Below are 15874 nucleotides of genomic sequence, written 5' to 3'. Positions count from 1 at the left end.
CAGAAAGGATCACCTACATGAACGCTTTATAACACAAAGCTCTATTTTGTTAATATGTAAATGTGTATATATTTATAAATCTATATCGACAGATCTGTTCTTTTGAGTATGTCCGACAACGAAAGAGGAAGACGAGTCTGTCAGACCAAAATGTTCCACGACTCAAGTTACAAGTTGTTTTTGTTGCTTTCAGACCGTGACTTTATTAAAACCTGGTCCACCAGCAGAACCGCAGCAGCTCTAAAGCTAAAAAAAAGAAAAAAAAGAACCAGCTTCTCAGCCGTTTATGGGACCTCAATAAAACCGTGAAAGAGAAAAAAAGACTTTAAACCCTCCCAAATGTGTGTTGCTTGGCAATTGTATGTTCAAAAAGTGTAATAATCAGGAAAAGCTGGGCTTGTGACACAATCACTGCTTTCTTTGTTGCATCGATGGTAAAATGTTTAAGAAAAAAGGACCAAAAAAACACTTGGAGAATGATCTATTTTTGTACAAAGGTAATTGTATCTCTGCTTGTGTTCTCTCCCTTGTGGAAAAGCTTCGATTTTCAGATTGAAAGTTGAAGGTGCGAGGAAACTATTTTGCCTTTACTTTGCCATTTTCAGCCTGTCGCTGCGAGATGGGGAATGTCCTCTTCAATTCTATTTTTGTCCATTTGTTTTTTTAAAGGAGGTGGAATTTGTGTCTTCTGTCCTTTGTGGGTTGTTCTCTGATGTTCTTATCTTTCATGGACAGGAAAAAAGTTATTAAAAAAAACTCAACAGTGAGCTTGACTGATGCCGGTTGATTGTGTGTGATGTAAATGTTTAAACTCACGACTCGTTCACGTGAAACGTACAAAAACTGGGTTTATTAAGTCGCCGGTTATAGCTGTAAAATGTCAAAACATGTATTCCACCAAATACATAATAAATCCAGGTTAACTACAGAGAACAGATGCTGCTGACTTCATGTGCAGAACTACAGAGGGAGCTAATCAAGCAGAAGAGAACAAAGACAGACAGCTGTAATAATCAAGTCACAATACGTCAACGTCATATGTACAGATGCTAGAGGACTAAACAGCTGCATTTGGTCACTTTCCTAAACTGTAAAATGTTCAATTTAGACATGGGGGGGACTTTAAATCCTGGTTTGTTGCCCTAAAAGGACTTACAAACACTGAATATATCTTGTTACAGCACACGGTGCACATTTGAGATCTGGCAATTAAATGTCCAGACAAAAAAGAAAAAAACACTGATCGCGATGCCTTGAATAATAAATAACAGCCATAGGATCCTTAGATGTCTTTTCTTTTTAATACCTGAAGCTTGATGTCAAAGTCACTTCTCCACCTTGAAATCACTGCAGTTACTCAGATAAACAAAAAAGGCACAAAAAAAAATGAAACGGAAAGGCCAAATAAGCTTTACATTTATCGTGAGACCAGAAATGCATGCCGTGACCGGGGGGGGGGAAGCACCAGAACAGAGCATCAACATTGGTGTATAATAAAAATAAAAAAGTCTCCAACTTCCTGGTGAAGAAACTAAATCTGGCACACGTTAGACGCATGGAACATCTCAGATGCGGCTTTGTGGGGTTTTTGTGGTCGATGATGTCATTTGATTCTCCTCGCTGAATTTCCTCACCTGAAAGCCCTCTCCGGCCCGCAGGAGCTCTCTGTTCAGAAACAAAAAAGTCCTCTTTTCTTACAACAAAACAGAAGAAAAACTCATTATGAATGGCCCAAAAGATCCAAAAAGAAAAAGGGGGCTTAGCAGTCGCTTCTCCATAGCTTGATGGTTTTGTCGTTTTCTAAAGCCGCGGACGCGATGATGTTCTCTGTCGGGTGGCAGGCGGTCGAAATGACGACGTCTGGAAAGAGTAAGAGACGGGAGAGGTTTATAAACGTATTACACTCCGCCACAAAGATCGGACTGAAAACCAGCTGACAATGCATGAGGACAAAGCCTATTAAGACGTAAAGGGACAGTTCACCCCAAAATCCAAAGATGTGCTACTAGTGCCAAAAAAAAACTTAAAATAAAAACTCTGCAGCAATGTCCCTTTAATAAATCAAGACCAGGTTCCCAAAGATAATCCACAGAGCCTGTTGTGAGCAGTTTCATGTAGGACCTATGTATTTTTAATTTGGGGGTGAACTGTCCCCTTTAAGAAGTTAAGACCCGGGGCCTCGCCTGTACCTGTGTGGCCCTGGAGTTTCTGCACGATCTCCTTTGTCTGCAGGTTCCAGATATAAACCATGTTGTCCTCTGAGCCGGACACGATCCACTGAAAGAGAACGAGGTACAAATGAGTACAAAGTGTGCCGGTGAGGCGTTAAATACCAGAAACAGTGTTCACCAGGAACATGAAGGAATCAGAAAGTTCTAACCTTTCCGCCGGTGACGGAGAAGTTCGCGAATATGCAGTACTTCTCGTTTTTGTGGCCGGTGTACGTTTTCAAGCACTGAAATGTAAAAAAAAAAAAAAAACAGTAAAAATTCAATTTTCTGCTTCACGCGGAGAAACCTACATTTATCATCAACTTCATTTTTTTAAAAGTTAAAAATAAAGGAAGCTTAAACGTGACAGAACATAAATCAACCCGAGTGAACAGCTGCTCACCTTTCCTTTGCTGTAGTCCCACAGCTTCAGCGTGCTGAGTAGACACAAACACAGCAGAGCTAGCGTTACAGCGGCTAGCATTAGCAGCAACAATGTGACTGTAAAGCCAGTCAGTCTTCTCATCTTATTACTTCCATGTACATTCTGTCTGTCAACCTGTAGCTGACGGAAGCCTATCGTAGCGCTGCGCCGCCCTCTGCTGGTGACAACCCTGAACAACACGAACGCCTCCTCTAACACAAAGGAGCGCCGTGACACTCACTTGTCCAGCGTGGCCGCCAGGATGTACTTCCCGTTGGGGGAGAACTTCACAAACGACACGGGGGGGTTGTCGTCGTCTGACACAAACACGGGAGCAGAGTCAGCACAAAATACGCCACGCAATAACATCACACACGTGTTACGGTGCCTCAATTCAAACAGTATTATGTCACTCATCACCTCGAAATAAATACTTTTACTTCCCCCTGTGATGAATGTCCTCGCCCTGTACATGAGGGCTGAGCTTACCTATGAGCGTCTTTAAACACTGCCCCGATGCCGTGTCCCAGATTCGGCTGGGAACATAAACCAAAACAATGAATTAGGCTTTAAATGGTAATACAATGAATAAAACAGAAGCATAGCATCACCATTTTAAAACAATGTTAACAATGCTATGAGCAAATATTCAGACAGATTTAATATAATAAAGAATATGAGTTATTCAATTAGTTTTGCTAAAATCTTCTGTCTTCATAACTCAGCACCCATCCTACGTGTTTTCAAGCAGGTGTTACACTCCAAATAAATTGCCTTTATTAAATAAAACTAACTGTCAAAGCAGGTGATGTCCATACTTGCAGGATTTATTATTATTAAATCTATTTTGTCTTAAACTTTCCTCTAATGACGACCACAGTTTTACATTTTCCTCGGTCACTGTTAAAGATCCGCCCGGCAGCGCGAGCAGTGAACGTGTGCTGCAGACGAGCTTTGTTCTCACCAGAGTCCGTCGTAGCTGCTGGACACGATCAGGGAGCCGTCTCTGTTGAAGTGAACCTGTAGGCCGAGACAGACCATCACGTTTACTGGCACCGTGTTGATCTTAACAACATCCTCCAATATTAACACCACTATAATAAGAACTTACAGCTGAGACTGGGTCAGAATGAGCCGGCAATGTTTTCAAACACTTGCCGGTCTTCACGTCCCATATCCGTACACTCTCATCAAACTGGAAGCAAAACAAAACAACAGACATGTTGAGGCGATGCTTCATAAAGTCCAGTGCTTCAGCAGAAGGTCTAACAGCATTCCCATTGACTGCTTCTTCTGTGCCAGGAGCTCTGTACTCACCGATCCTGACACGATGAGATTGGACTGGGGGTTGAAGTTGCAGCAGAAGACGTAGTTGCTGTGACCTTTCAGAGTTTTTAAGCATTTCCCCTAGAAGAAAGAGAAGCAAAAAGAGAGAAATGACACATTCTCATTTGCTGAAGTCACACCCGGTGTTGGGGCGACCTCTGGAACGTGATGGGATTGTTCTGCTCACAGCGTTTCATCGAGCGCTCTCTTACCGAGCTGACGTCCCAAATCTTCAGGGTTTTGTCGTCTGATGCGGACACCAGGAGGTTGGAGTCGGAGGACCAGGCCACGTCAGATATACCCTGCAGGTCCACGGGGTGTTGATTAGGAACACAACAGTCAAGGATAAGCAGATAATACGACCACGGCGTGAAGGTGAGGATCTGTTAACTCACCAGTTTGTGTCCGGATATGGTTTTCTCAAACTTGCCGTCGTATGCTCCCCAGATTTTGATGAGTTTATCGGCAGCTGTAAAGACAAAAAAAAAAAAGATGCATTCAGTGAGTGCAGCCTCCGTGAACACAAGCTCACTGCTCTTTTCACAACATAATTATGAAAAAAGGCAAGTGAGAAAATATCTTCAAATTGGATTTACAGTAGAGCGGCAATGTTTAGTAGATTGATCTGCAACTTTTTGGATAATTGGCCAATTTTCTTCAGTCATTCTTTGAGCAGAAATAACAATCATCCCCACCCTCTTCTTCCACTAAGCACACGGTGATGAAGACATGAGAAATTGTAAATGTCATTTTATTAATGGACGAAACATATCATCGAGAAAATATCTAGCAGATTAAATGACAATGGAAAATCATTTTGAATTGCAGCCCTAATGTTCTGTGGCCCCACATGAGGTTTTGGAAACTAAAGGAACTCACACGAGCTGGCGAGCCATTCTCCGCTGGGACTGAATTTGACGGAGGAGACGGCTTTGGTGTGGCCCGCTAGTGTGAACTTCAGGCTGTAGTTGGGCTTGCCGGGCGCAGACTGTGAATGAGAACATGACGTTTAGAAACGTGCGACAAACAGGCAGACATTCATTCATCGAAAAAGGACAAAGAAAAACCCCCCACAATTAACCAATAAGTGAAGTGCTGTAGTTGCAGATATTTAAGGGACCCAGACCTTGCTTTGACTGGCAGACGCTGATGGGACGACGGGAGGCTTCGTGTCGGTCTCTGGTTTCTTATCTTCCGTTGCCATGGTGAGGAAATGAGCATCTACTGAGCACGCTCCTGGAGACAGATGTTGAGTTTAATCATGAAATCCTGCACGACTCTGAGCGCTGTCGCATTCACAGACAACCGAAGTGAACGTAGCCGTGAAACAGACGTCTGCGTTATAAGGAGACAGCCCTCAGTGTCCTCAGCACACACGTTATGATTAGAGTATTAACATTAGCGTATTAACATTCATTAGAGTATTAATATTAGAGTACTAATATGTAAATTCGAACAATGTGTGATTACAATGTGCATTGGTTGGTCTTCATGATGATTAAAGGACTGATTTCTCCAGTGGATGCACAGATAATTTACTTCAAGTGAGTTCAACTGTACTGTCCAGTTTATAAATGACGAGATCCAACTGATATTTATGCTTTTAATGTGAACTATGACAGATATTTCATATGGAGAGACAACGGGGGTTTAATACTGTAACGTTAACGTTAATTCAATACAAACTGAGCCATTAGATCTACGGTTAAAAGATGATTTTATTCCTAGTCTTTAGTCGTAAACAGACATGACCTCTGTGGCTGCTTTCAATTTCAGCATAGCGTTATGTAACAAAAAAATATTCGCTATTTCAGCTAGCAATTAGCTAGCTACCGTCATCTGGCTTGTTACTGTTAAAAATGACTGAATATAAACATGTAATACGTTTAGTTAAGACTATACGTGTGGCTAGTTTGTATCAATTACAAAAACGTTCACGTTTATTAGTGTTTAAATGCAACGAAAGCCAAAATAAGAATTATTCAACAAAGGGCGACACGGAACCCCTTCGTTGGTTAGTTCAGCCGTGACAGTAGCTATCGTCATGCTAAATATTGAGCATTTACACGGTTACGATTTGAAGGCCAGACAGAGACGGACAACAACTCAATGTTGAATCCACTGGTTGAACACGAGAGCTAATGTGAGTCCCAACATGCTAGCCGTCTGCTCGCGAAGCATTAACGCTGTTGACAAATTGGTTGAGCTGCCACGGAGGGGCCCTCCATTCAAAGGGTGAGGATTCAGTCGTGAGCGGATACTCACGGGGATTCGATGCAGCTTCGCGGTCAGATTGTTACTCCTCGAGCAGATTGGAGGGAGAAATTAGTATTTTTTTTACTCAGACGACCATGGAGGACGCGTTAATAAATAGGCTGGCTGCTGGGTGCTCGCCTGCGACGAGAAGCGGGGAATGTGGTGCGCTGGTGCGTCTCTGCGCATGCGTGTCACTCTCAGAAGTAACGGAGGCCAATGAGGGACAAAAAGTGTCAAAGGCAAATTTACCTATTTCGTCATGTGCGTTTTAGTAGTGGTGTTCCAGGTGACCCTGGTCATATTTAATGTTTTATTTTATTTTGATGTGCACTTTTAAAAGAAATCGTCCTGCATACGTTGTTTTTTCTTGAGACTATTATGTATTGGGCTCAATTAGTCATTACATCAACATTTGACTAATTTACCTCAGGAGAGATAGAGTTAGATAATGTTACTTAAAAGCTGATGGCAGTACAATAATGGTGTCAAAAATCCTGTCAAAGGATATAACGTTTGCCTGAAACGTAGACGTCCTTTGTGACATAATACCATACTAACGTGGCCCATCACACTCCAGCACAGTAGGTGGCGGTGTGCACCTTTGGTTTACAATCCGCCAGTGAAGCGGTCTGGAGAGGATCGCATGTTCCTGGCTTCAGGTTTGTTGTTTCGGTCACAAAGTTTCAAAGTTGGTCAAACGGTGCTCTCTAATGTTTGTTTTCTTGTGTGCTTAGTGTCCATGAACTCTCGTTTCAACGTGCCTTGCTAGGAAAATGAGTTCGTAAAAACTCCTGTAGTTATCCTAAATGTTAGTTTTTATCCGCGACCCCCCCCCCCCCCCCCGCGAGACAGTTTACGTAGCCATTGTGTGAGGATAACAGGTAACATTAGCTCGTAAGGTAGCTAAGGTAGTCGTAAAGCACGACTCTCGGACTTGACTTCTTGTGTGCCAAATTCCCGACGAGGCAATATGAGACTTTATTCAAACGACTATTCTTTATTTTGTAACGGTGACTTGTGATGACACGAAGCACGTTTAGTTTCGCCTGCTAGCTAGCTGAAGTGCAGCTAACAGTACATCACAGGCTGGTCCTGGAGCTGGTATAGCGCTGTATTTATTACACTTAAAAAAAACAATTGTCAAGCTCTTCTGTTTGCTCTTTGTCGAGTGTCAAATCAGCATTAACATGTTAAAGCCAGTCATATTTATTGCTATAATGTTACCGAAACGTACCTGTAGCGCATCACTCTTCAGCCTCTCTTGAACTGTGTTAAACATCTCGTCGTTCCTTTGCAAATCACTGCCTTGATGACCTTTGACCTTCGTGTCACTTGCAAAAGTGACGATAAAACAGCCCAGAATCACAGTTTATACTAATGGAAAGCCACAGTTTAACAATGAAATAACAATAAACAAGTGGAACACACACTTCGATAGCACACCAAAACTCCTGAATCTATGGCAGCAGTTGAAGAACATGCAGCTGATAACGTGGAGAATCACCAGACAGACTCATTCACGTGAGCTCTTCATAAACATCTTTGCAACTGCAATGATGTCTTATGCTACGTACCAAGTGGGACTCGGAGTTGACTGCTTTAACTCTACTTAACTTCGGAGTCTGTTGTGCAAATCTAGACTTCATGTGTTTGCATGTTTGTGTATTCGACTGAGCCATTTGAGAAGCCATCTCCACCACCGGTGTTGCGTCCACATTTGAAATTAGATCAACCGTAGTTACATTACATAACATCGTCAATAGTAGTGGCTTGTTTTGTATATATTTCTGAACCACAGTGATGACCTCTGACCTCTCTGTTTTCATGTCGACAGATCACGTCGTCTGGTATGAAAACTATGAATGAAGCAAGCCGGCGTTCCCTCGGAGCCTTTGATGAGCTGACGGACGAAAGCTGCGGGATTCACGGGAGATAACGCAAACCAGCAGAGGTCGTGTCCTGTCGGGGAGACCGGTCCCAGCCATGTCAGCAGACGCTCGCCCGGACCCCCCGCAGTTCGTGAACCCTCCGCCCCCCGAGGTCACCAACCCCAACGGGCCTGGCCGGAGGACCAACCAGCTGCAGTTCATGCAGAGTGTAGTGATGAAGTCCCTGTGGCGGCACCAGTTCTCCTGGCCTTTTCACCAGCCGGTTAATGCGGTCGCTCTTGGGCTGCCAGTGAGTAGTTTTAAAGTGATTTCAATGTTCTTCTAGCTTGTAAAGATGCTTCATTATACGGTATTGTACCAACTACAATCGTGATAATCATCCCTGATAAAGGCAGCGGTATATTTGCTACAAAATGCTTTTTTCAGACTCTGATGGACAAAAAAAAGCGATGTTATTCACAAGCAAATTAAAGTAGCCTCTTGGCTACTGATGCCTGAACTTGGTACAGTTTGTGCACACATGGACTCCCACTGTGTAATCGTCTTTCCTCCGTCTGAAACGTCACACACGCGATTGTCTCGCCGTGCTGGAGAGAGTCTCCTTTCCTCTTTTCTTTCACTGAAGTAAAACTGCTTCTAAATCCTTCAATCTTCTCTTTCTTTCGTTGACCCTCGTGATGTTGTTTCGTTCACCTGTTTTGTTGTTTCTCTCCTTGGTTTTCATCCAAAGTGAGTTTCTAGCTCTGTCTGACATTTCAACAATGCCGCTGTGTTCCTAGATCTCTGCATTATTAACATGAATGTGAACTGGAATTATCCCGGAAATGAGAAATATCAAATTGTAGGGATTCCGCACGAATAAACTGTTCCTCTTCAGATCCTTTTAGAAGACGTGGGCGAGAAACCAACAGCTAGACGACGTTCATCTGACACGTTGACTCTTTTTATTTCCTCAATCAGGATTATCATACGATCATAACGTCTCCCATGGACCTGGGAACAATCAAGAAACGACTGGAGAACGACTACTATGGGAGCGCGAGTGAATGTATGCAGGACTTCAACACCATGTTCACCAACTGCTACATCTACAACAAGGTGAGGAGCTCCGTGACGGGGAATGCAACGCGGCGGTTAGCCTCACGTGAAAGCTAAATCCTCACCGATGTCCCTCTGTCCTCCAGCCCACAGATGACATCGTGCTGATGGCGCTCGCCGTGGAAAAGGTGTTCTTGCAAAAAGTTGCCCAGATGCAGCCGAGGGAAGTGGAGCTTCTTCCTCACGCCGGCAAAGGGAAGGGCAAGAAAAGCAGCACCCCCGGTAATGAAGGTACGCGCACGAACCCTTCGGCTGTACAGTGTATGGTATGAACATAATATAATTACATGTTGTTATGTAATAATTCTAATTATATAGGCCATAGTTATAGTAACCATCATAAGTATATGGTTATGATTACATTGACATAGCAATTAGGTGCGAGGCCGGGGCAGCGAGGCGTCCTGCTTTCAGTTCTACTGTTGTGTTCTATTAAATGCAATCTAAAGGTTACAACCAGATCTCCCTTAAACTTATGCGTGTCCTTAATTCATCCCTCAGTATTTCACACTTTTATTTTAATGCAAAACATGGTGACTGGCACTGCTGCAGTTTGTCTTGTTGGGTGTGTGAAAGCTTTATATTCGGGCCTGCATGAATCAGCGGCACCCGAAAGTCTCTCGACGGTCCAGCCAGCACTGCCTGCAGCATCAGTGAGCCTCTGCCCCTCTTCTTCCTTTTTGTCTGTTTTGAAGTGTCTCTGCTCTCTAACTACCGGTATATACTCTGTACCCTGTGGGTCCTTCAGTGAGGTTGAACTTTGCAGTCACAGAAATTGGGTTTCTTCTTAAGCATTGTTTCTCTCATTCCACCGAAATGATATTGCACTCTGGAAATGCATACGGCTATTAGCGCGGTAGTTGTGGGCGTTTCTTCATTCGTTTACGTGTACATGTTGGAGCGTACAGACCGACGGCCACCGAGCACAACAGGCGTGTGTGTGTGTGTGTGTGTGTGTGTGTGTGTGTGTGTGTGTGCGCGCGCAATCAGAGTGGAAATAAGCTGCACACAGCGACACGGAAAGATGTGTCGTCTTCGATCAATCTCAGCTTAGATTGAACACACACTGGATGTTTGCTGCTGCTTCTTTTGCCCAGAAAAAGAAAATCCTGTCACAACAACACAATGCACCTTGAAACCTGATATTATAAAATAGTACTACTTTGACTAAGATTAATATTTTACTGTTTTTTTTCTCTTTTATTTGAGTTTGTCAGGGTTCACACGCGTCCTGGAAAACAAAATTGGAAGACCAGTTTTCCAGTCATTGAAAACGCACATTGGAAAATGAGAGGAAAAGTGAAATGTCCTGGAAAATGATTTCAGCATTCTCTTATTTTCCTTTTGCTCATAATGTACCACTAGTCTATCCATCAGAGCTCCCCAAAACGGATAACGGACTAAGTTATGTTTGTTGTGTACATTACCGTTCAACTGGTATTTTTTTGACCAGCGTATTTTGAATAAGCTGCTCTCGGTGATGTTGTGGAACAACTGAACACACCCCCGGAGTCACGTCACGTCACGTGGTAGCATGTGCAGGTTGGATGACAATACGTACTTTTCTTTCTTTCCGACAGTTGAACGATCGGTTAGCATGGTTCAGTCGCATTTGGCAAAATTGTCGGCTGCTATTTGTGTTATTGGTGTTGAATGCTGCGATGCCCTGTCTTTCATACCAGCTCCACCATCACTGAAAATGCCCCGTGTTTGTGTTTGATCCACGTCTGCAGGTGGGCAGAACGGAGCCGTGACCACATGTCCTTCAGCTGCGACGCCCACAACTCAGCCGAGCCTCAGCAACACGCCCTCGAGCTCGTCCTCGGTGCCCAAACACCCGTCACAGACCGCCACAAAAGTGAGTCGCCGTTTACGTCTCTTCCTATTCGGTTGAATTCGCAGATGATGAGGATAGTTTCCTCTTATTGTGGTGTTGTTTTTGTGTTTCATTGGAGAAGAAAGGGCTAAAGCGGAAGGTGGACGCCGCCGCTGATCCCTCCACAGCGGCCGTAACCAGTTTGAGTGATTCCTCAGGAAGCAAGAGGAGACGGGACAGCGCGGGCCGAGAGAAGGAGCTGCCGGAACAAGAAACCGAACAGCTCCAGGTCTGCAACGATATCCTGAAGGAAATGCTGTCCAAGAAATACCTGGGGTACGCCTGGCCGTTCTACAAGCCCGTCGACGCTGCAGCTCTGCAGCTCCACGACTACCACCTCATCATCAAATACCCCATGGATCTGAGCACTGTGAAGGTACGAGCCGTGCAAGTACATCCCCCTGCGTGGTTCATCTCACGGGCATGACGGTTGTTGTCTTGATGACTTTCTTTCCGTTTCCAGAAAAAGATGGATGGAGGAGAGTACCAGGACGCACAAGGCTTCGCTGCAGACGTCAGGCTGATTTTTTCCAATTGCTACAAATACAACCCGCCGCATCATGATGTTGTCGCTAAGGCCATCAAACTTCAGGTGCTTTTTGAATTTACAAAAACAAATTAAAAAAGGTTTTGCTGTTGTTGTTTTTAGGACTCCGTCTTCTATTTTTCACTCGATCCTCCTTTCGTCACATGTGCGTGCGTTTGCTTCAGGGTGTGTTCGAGATGATGTTCGCAAAGATGCCGGACGAGCCGGTGGAGTTGCCATCGCCAGCCAAGAGAGTGGGTTTCAGTGGGTACGGCTCCTACAATGCCGACATATCGGACTTAGCGGACGAGCGGGACAAACCCAGCCGACTTGCTGAGGTTCAAGATCAGGTGGGTATCTGCACACGTCTCTAACTCCAGAGTTCCTCTTTGCTCTGCGACGCCTCTGGTTTCCTGATAGATTCATTGACCTCTAGCTTAATTATCTAAAGTGTTGCCTTTACTTACAAATGCTGGCATAGCATCTACGCTACCTGTAAAATGCAATGAAAATATAGCTTTTATATAAGTTAAAATTCACCACATACCCAGTCAGCAGAATGCTTTTTCTTTATTTCCGCATGAGATGACATGACAGAGTTTTATCGAGCAGACATTATGTTTTGTGTCCTGCAGCGTCAGGTCATGTAACTGGCATCATACTGTATATAAACCCAATGGGATCATATTATCAACAAATTATGCACAATACAGGAAGCAACGTGAGGTGTGCAATGAGATTTATTTTCTGGCTCTCAAATATACAACCGGGAGAAATAGATGCGTGAAGTATATCGGAAGACCTTCTCCGACTGTTGAATGATGACATGCTGAGCTCAGTGAGACTTCCTTGTCTTTATTCTCACTCCAACGTGCTCGTACACAGAAACTACTCTCTGGCATGATTTCCTACTGTTGCTATTTTTCTTGGCTCTTACTGTTTTGATACTACCATCTGTACCACAAAAAGTAAATTTCTTTAGTTTTTTGTTGACACGGCTTCAAACTGTTCACGAACAGCTCCCTGCATACTGTGAAGTCCCTGCGCTTCGACCAAAGAAGATGAAAGAAAAGGAGCAGAAAGAGGACAGCAGGCAGCATTACAACTCCAGGTCGGCTGTTTTACAGAACTGAAGGACTCTATTGTCAAAGTATGTCGCTTCCACGTAGAGACCTTTTGACGGCTTTGTCTCGGAATTACAGGCGGTCGTGGTTGGGAAGCAACGTCTGTGATTCGGACGATGAAACTCTGCAGATGACGTATGACGAGAAGCAACAGCTGAGCCTCGACATTAACCGTTTGCCCGGCCTGAAGCTGGGCCGCGTGGTGCACATCATTCAGACACGAGAGCCCTCGATGCACGACACCAGCCCCGAAGAGATCGAGATCGACTTCGAGTTACTGAAGCCGGCCACGCTGCGCGAGCTGGAGCAATACGTGAAGTCTTGTCTGTATAAGAAGTTCAAGAAACGCCAAAGTAAGTAGGAAGCCGTCCTCCCACCTTCCCTCGGTGTGTGTGTGTGTGTGGGCGCGCGCGCGCTAGAGCTGGGCGGTATGACCATAAATCCATATCACGGTATTTTTTAAGACTACCAGTTTCACGGTATATCACGGTATTTTTTTCCGCCTCAATGCAGTGGTCCTGCAGCTGAAATACCACCTTATAACCACATTATGGCGCCACTGCTTCTATTCGTTTTTAAGGCTGTAACTATGTATGAGTCGCTGAGCGGTATACCGGTTGAACCGGTATACCGCCCAGCCCTAGTGTGCACCTCTGTGTCTGTCCAATCTTGTGTTCAATCGTACATTACAGCAGTGGTTGTTGCACACACACCTGGCGGAGATGTGCACTCCACTGAGTGCACCTTTTGTTTGAAATGAATGTGCTAACAAAACATCGATAACAACAACATGTACCGGTAAATGCCCTCAGCGTCTGTAGAATTGATTTGGTGACGGTGCTTCCTTCACTTCCCTCCATCCAGAGAAAGGCAGCCATGCTGCGTCTCATCACGTCAGCTGCAGCACTTCTTCAGATTCGGCCACCAGCACCTCCAGTGACTCCAGTTCAGAAAACGGCAACTCGTGACGGCTGTAATGTTTTTATTTATTTCTTCGTTTGTGACCAAAATACCTGTTCACCATTCCTATTTGTCTTATGTTCAAATATTTGGAAAAGGAAACTTCCTTTTATTCAGCGTGGCCTTTCTCACTCCTTCATGAATCGTAATATCCGGCGCTGGTGTTTCTTATCAGACGCTAAGAATTCACTGGGGCACATTTCACAACATCTGAGTTTAATATCCTGTCCCCACGCTGTTTAATTACAGCACAGGCCTTTCTCAAACACCTCGTTGAAATATTCTTCTCCACCTCCAATTCTTGCACACGAGGCGGCTCTCAATAGCTGCTCTACAAGTCGAGAGAAGCACGTTTCTATTGTCGGACATGATTATGAACAAGTATATTTCGTCACAATCTCCAGCACGCTGCACAGTTCTGAGGGCTGCTGTTTGAGACTGTGGCGTGGATATTCATCTTTATGGTGGCAATACTGTATACATTTAGTCTTGTTCATTAGAAAGTATGGAGAGGGTGGGGAGAAGGATTTTGGTTCACAGCTCCACACGTGTGCTATGTACTTGTCTGTTTCAGTTGTGGAAGAAACTGGAAAATGAATGTTGAGACATTTTCCCACTACGTCAATTGTTTACCTGTTCAGCAGTAAATGCACGGAACAATTTTATTTTCTACCTTTAACACATTTAGTTTTATTTATTTCAAGTCTCCTCCTGAGCAAATGTCGTTTGACTTCCACCTTTTTGGGTGCCATGCGTGATCATTGCTCCAAGCAGAGCAGTTTAAAACAAACCACTGCGTGACCTTTGTGAAGGGCCTCACCGGTGTTTAGCACGGCGTAGTCTATTCACTACAAATGACTTCCATCGAATATTTTCCCCATGATGCAGTGCTTTAGCTGTGTCGTCCCCTCCAGGCTTTCTTAGCGGCGTGCTATGAAAGTCAACTTGCAGAGACTTGAGTCCAGTCATCCATCAAAGTGAAGATCGTGTCCACCGTTATTTATGTCCCCTGCCAGTATGTTGCATGGCGATGCACTGCTGTCTTCTTAAACCTGTGTTTCAATTCTCTACACTTCGATTTTGTATTCCGTTTGAACAAAATCAAACTACTAAATGAGGCCTGGAAAAACCATGTTCAGAAACAGCCCACACAGCAGGAATGTCATTTGTTGTAAATGAACCACAGCATGAAAGAAAAACAACACGTATGTAAGTTCTTGTTTCCAACCATGTTTTTTAAAACGATTTGGTTGCTGTTGATATGAATTGACTTGTGATAAGATAATATTCCATCTGTCTGCGTAAGCTCTCCTGTTTCTATTTTGTTAATAAAAGTAAAAGCACAATGGTGGCCTTGTCTTTGTTTGACAGCGTCGGTGTAAAGTGCTCTTTGGTCCACAGCGTGCACCACAGTGACAGAAAGCCCCCCTGATTGAAACATTGACTCCACTTTCAGCTGGCCTGCCAACTGCTCTGCAGAAAACTGGCACGCACCCAAAGCTGACCAGTTCAAACAGCTGGTGCCTCCTCCGTCGGACCGCAGGGCTTAACTCCTTTAGGTGTGTGTGTGTGTGTGTGTGTGTGTGTGTGTGTGTGTGTGTGTGTGTGTGTGTGTGTGTGTGTGTGTGTGTGTGTGTGTGTGTGTGTGTGTGTGTGTGTGTGTGTGTGTGTGTGTGTGTGTGTGTGTGTGTGTGTGTGTGTGTGTGTGTGTTGAAGTGATTCTCAGTAAAAGAAGAGTGAAAGGTTTTTGTTTCTTTAAATTCTGGGCTGTTTTGCTTCTATAACGTTGCTTTTTTTTCAGACTGAGCCTGAAATCTCCACTTCAGTTGCACTTCCAGACACCAAACTTCCCATTCCTGTGTATTCTGAAGGTTTTTACTGAGGGCGTAGGTCATAATATATCATTCATAGCCTGATTCATAAAACATTTTATCAATCAAAACTTATTTTTCATGACTGTTGAAAGTATTTTTTGATTTATCGAGTTCCACGAGGGAACGAGGGAAACGTTGTCTTAATACATTTTCATGACAGAGTAGTTACCGGTACTTCACACATCAGACCGTAATCCTTCAGGTTTAGAGACATTTGTACATACAGCAGCATGATTTAACAGCAAGTAGGCATTAAAGTCATTATAGTGGATAATATACATGTGTATACATCTCTAATACTGGAAACAATG

At 44.0% G+C, this 15874-nt stretch overlaps 2 protein-coding genes across 3 annotated transcripts; one reads left to right on the top strand and one right to left on the bottom strand.

Moving 5' to 3' along the window:
- Positions 1–828: 828 nt before the first annotated feature.
- Positions 829–6383, bottom strand: wdr5 (WD repeat domain 5). The gene is made up of 14 exons (XM_079288902.1): positions 6226–6383; positions 5087–5196; positions 4840–4948; positions 4356–4429; positions 4173–4262; positions 3952–4041; positions 3746–3829; positions 3599–3654; positions 3124–3170; positions 2876–2951; positions 2614–2647; positions 2381–2455; positions 2190–2277; positions 829–1860 (listed from the first exon to the last, which is right to left on the bottom strand). The coding sequence occupies exons 2-14, from the start codon at positions 5162–5164 to the stop codon at positions 1760–1762; spliced, it is 1002 nt and encodes a 333-aa protein (XP_079145028.1). The 5' UTR covers positions 5165–5196; positions 6226–6383; the 3' UTR covers positions 829–1759.
- A 452-nt stretch (positions 6384–6835) lies between these two features.
- On the top strand, positions 6836–15035 carry LOC306791903 (bromodomain-containing protein 3-like). Of its 2 annotated transcripts, none has more exons than XM_079288816.1 (11): positions 6836–6875; positions 8051–8394; positions 9066–9203; positions 9290–9434; positions 10937–11061; positions 11162–11455; positions 11543–11671; positions 11791–11955; positions 12625–12716; positions 12808–13082; positions 13594–15035. In XM_079288816.1, the coding sequence occupies exons 2-11, from the start codon at positions 8200–8202 to the stop codon at positions 13695–13697; spliced, it is 1662 nt and encodes a 553-aa protein (XP_079144942.1). In that variant the 5' UTR covers positions 6836–6875; positions 8051–8199; the 3' UTR covers positions 13698–15035. The 2 variants fall into 2 exon arrangements, with proteins under 2 accessions (XP_079144942.1, XP_079144941.1); XM_079288815.1 differs by having other exon boundaries at positions 11159–11455.
- Positions 15036–15874: the final 839 nt, after the last annotated feature.

This window comes from Melanostigma gelatinosum, assembly GCF_949748355.1.
Source record: "Melanostigma gelatinosum genome assembly, chromosome: 18".
In the NCBI taxonomy this organism is placed as follows: Eukaryota; Metazoa; Chordata; class Actinopteri; order Perciformes; family Zoarcidae; genus Melanostigma; species Melanostigma gelatinosum.
Note: the sequence above shows the minus strand (reverse complement) of the source record. Positions and strands in the feature narration are given on the sequence as shown.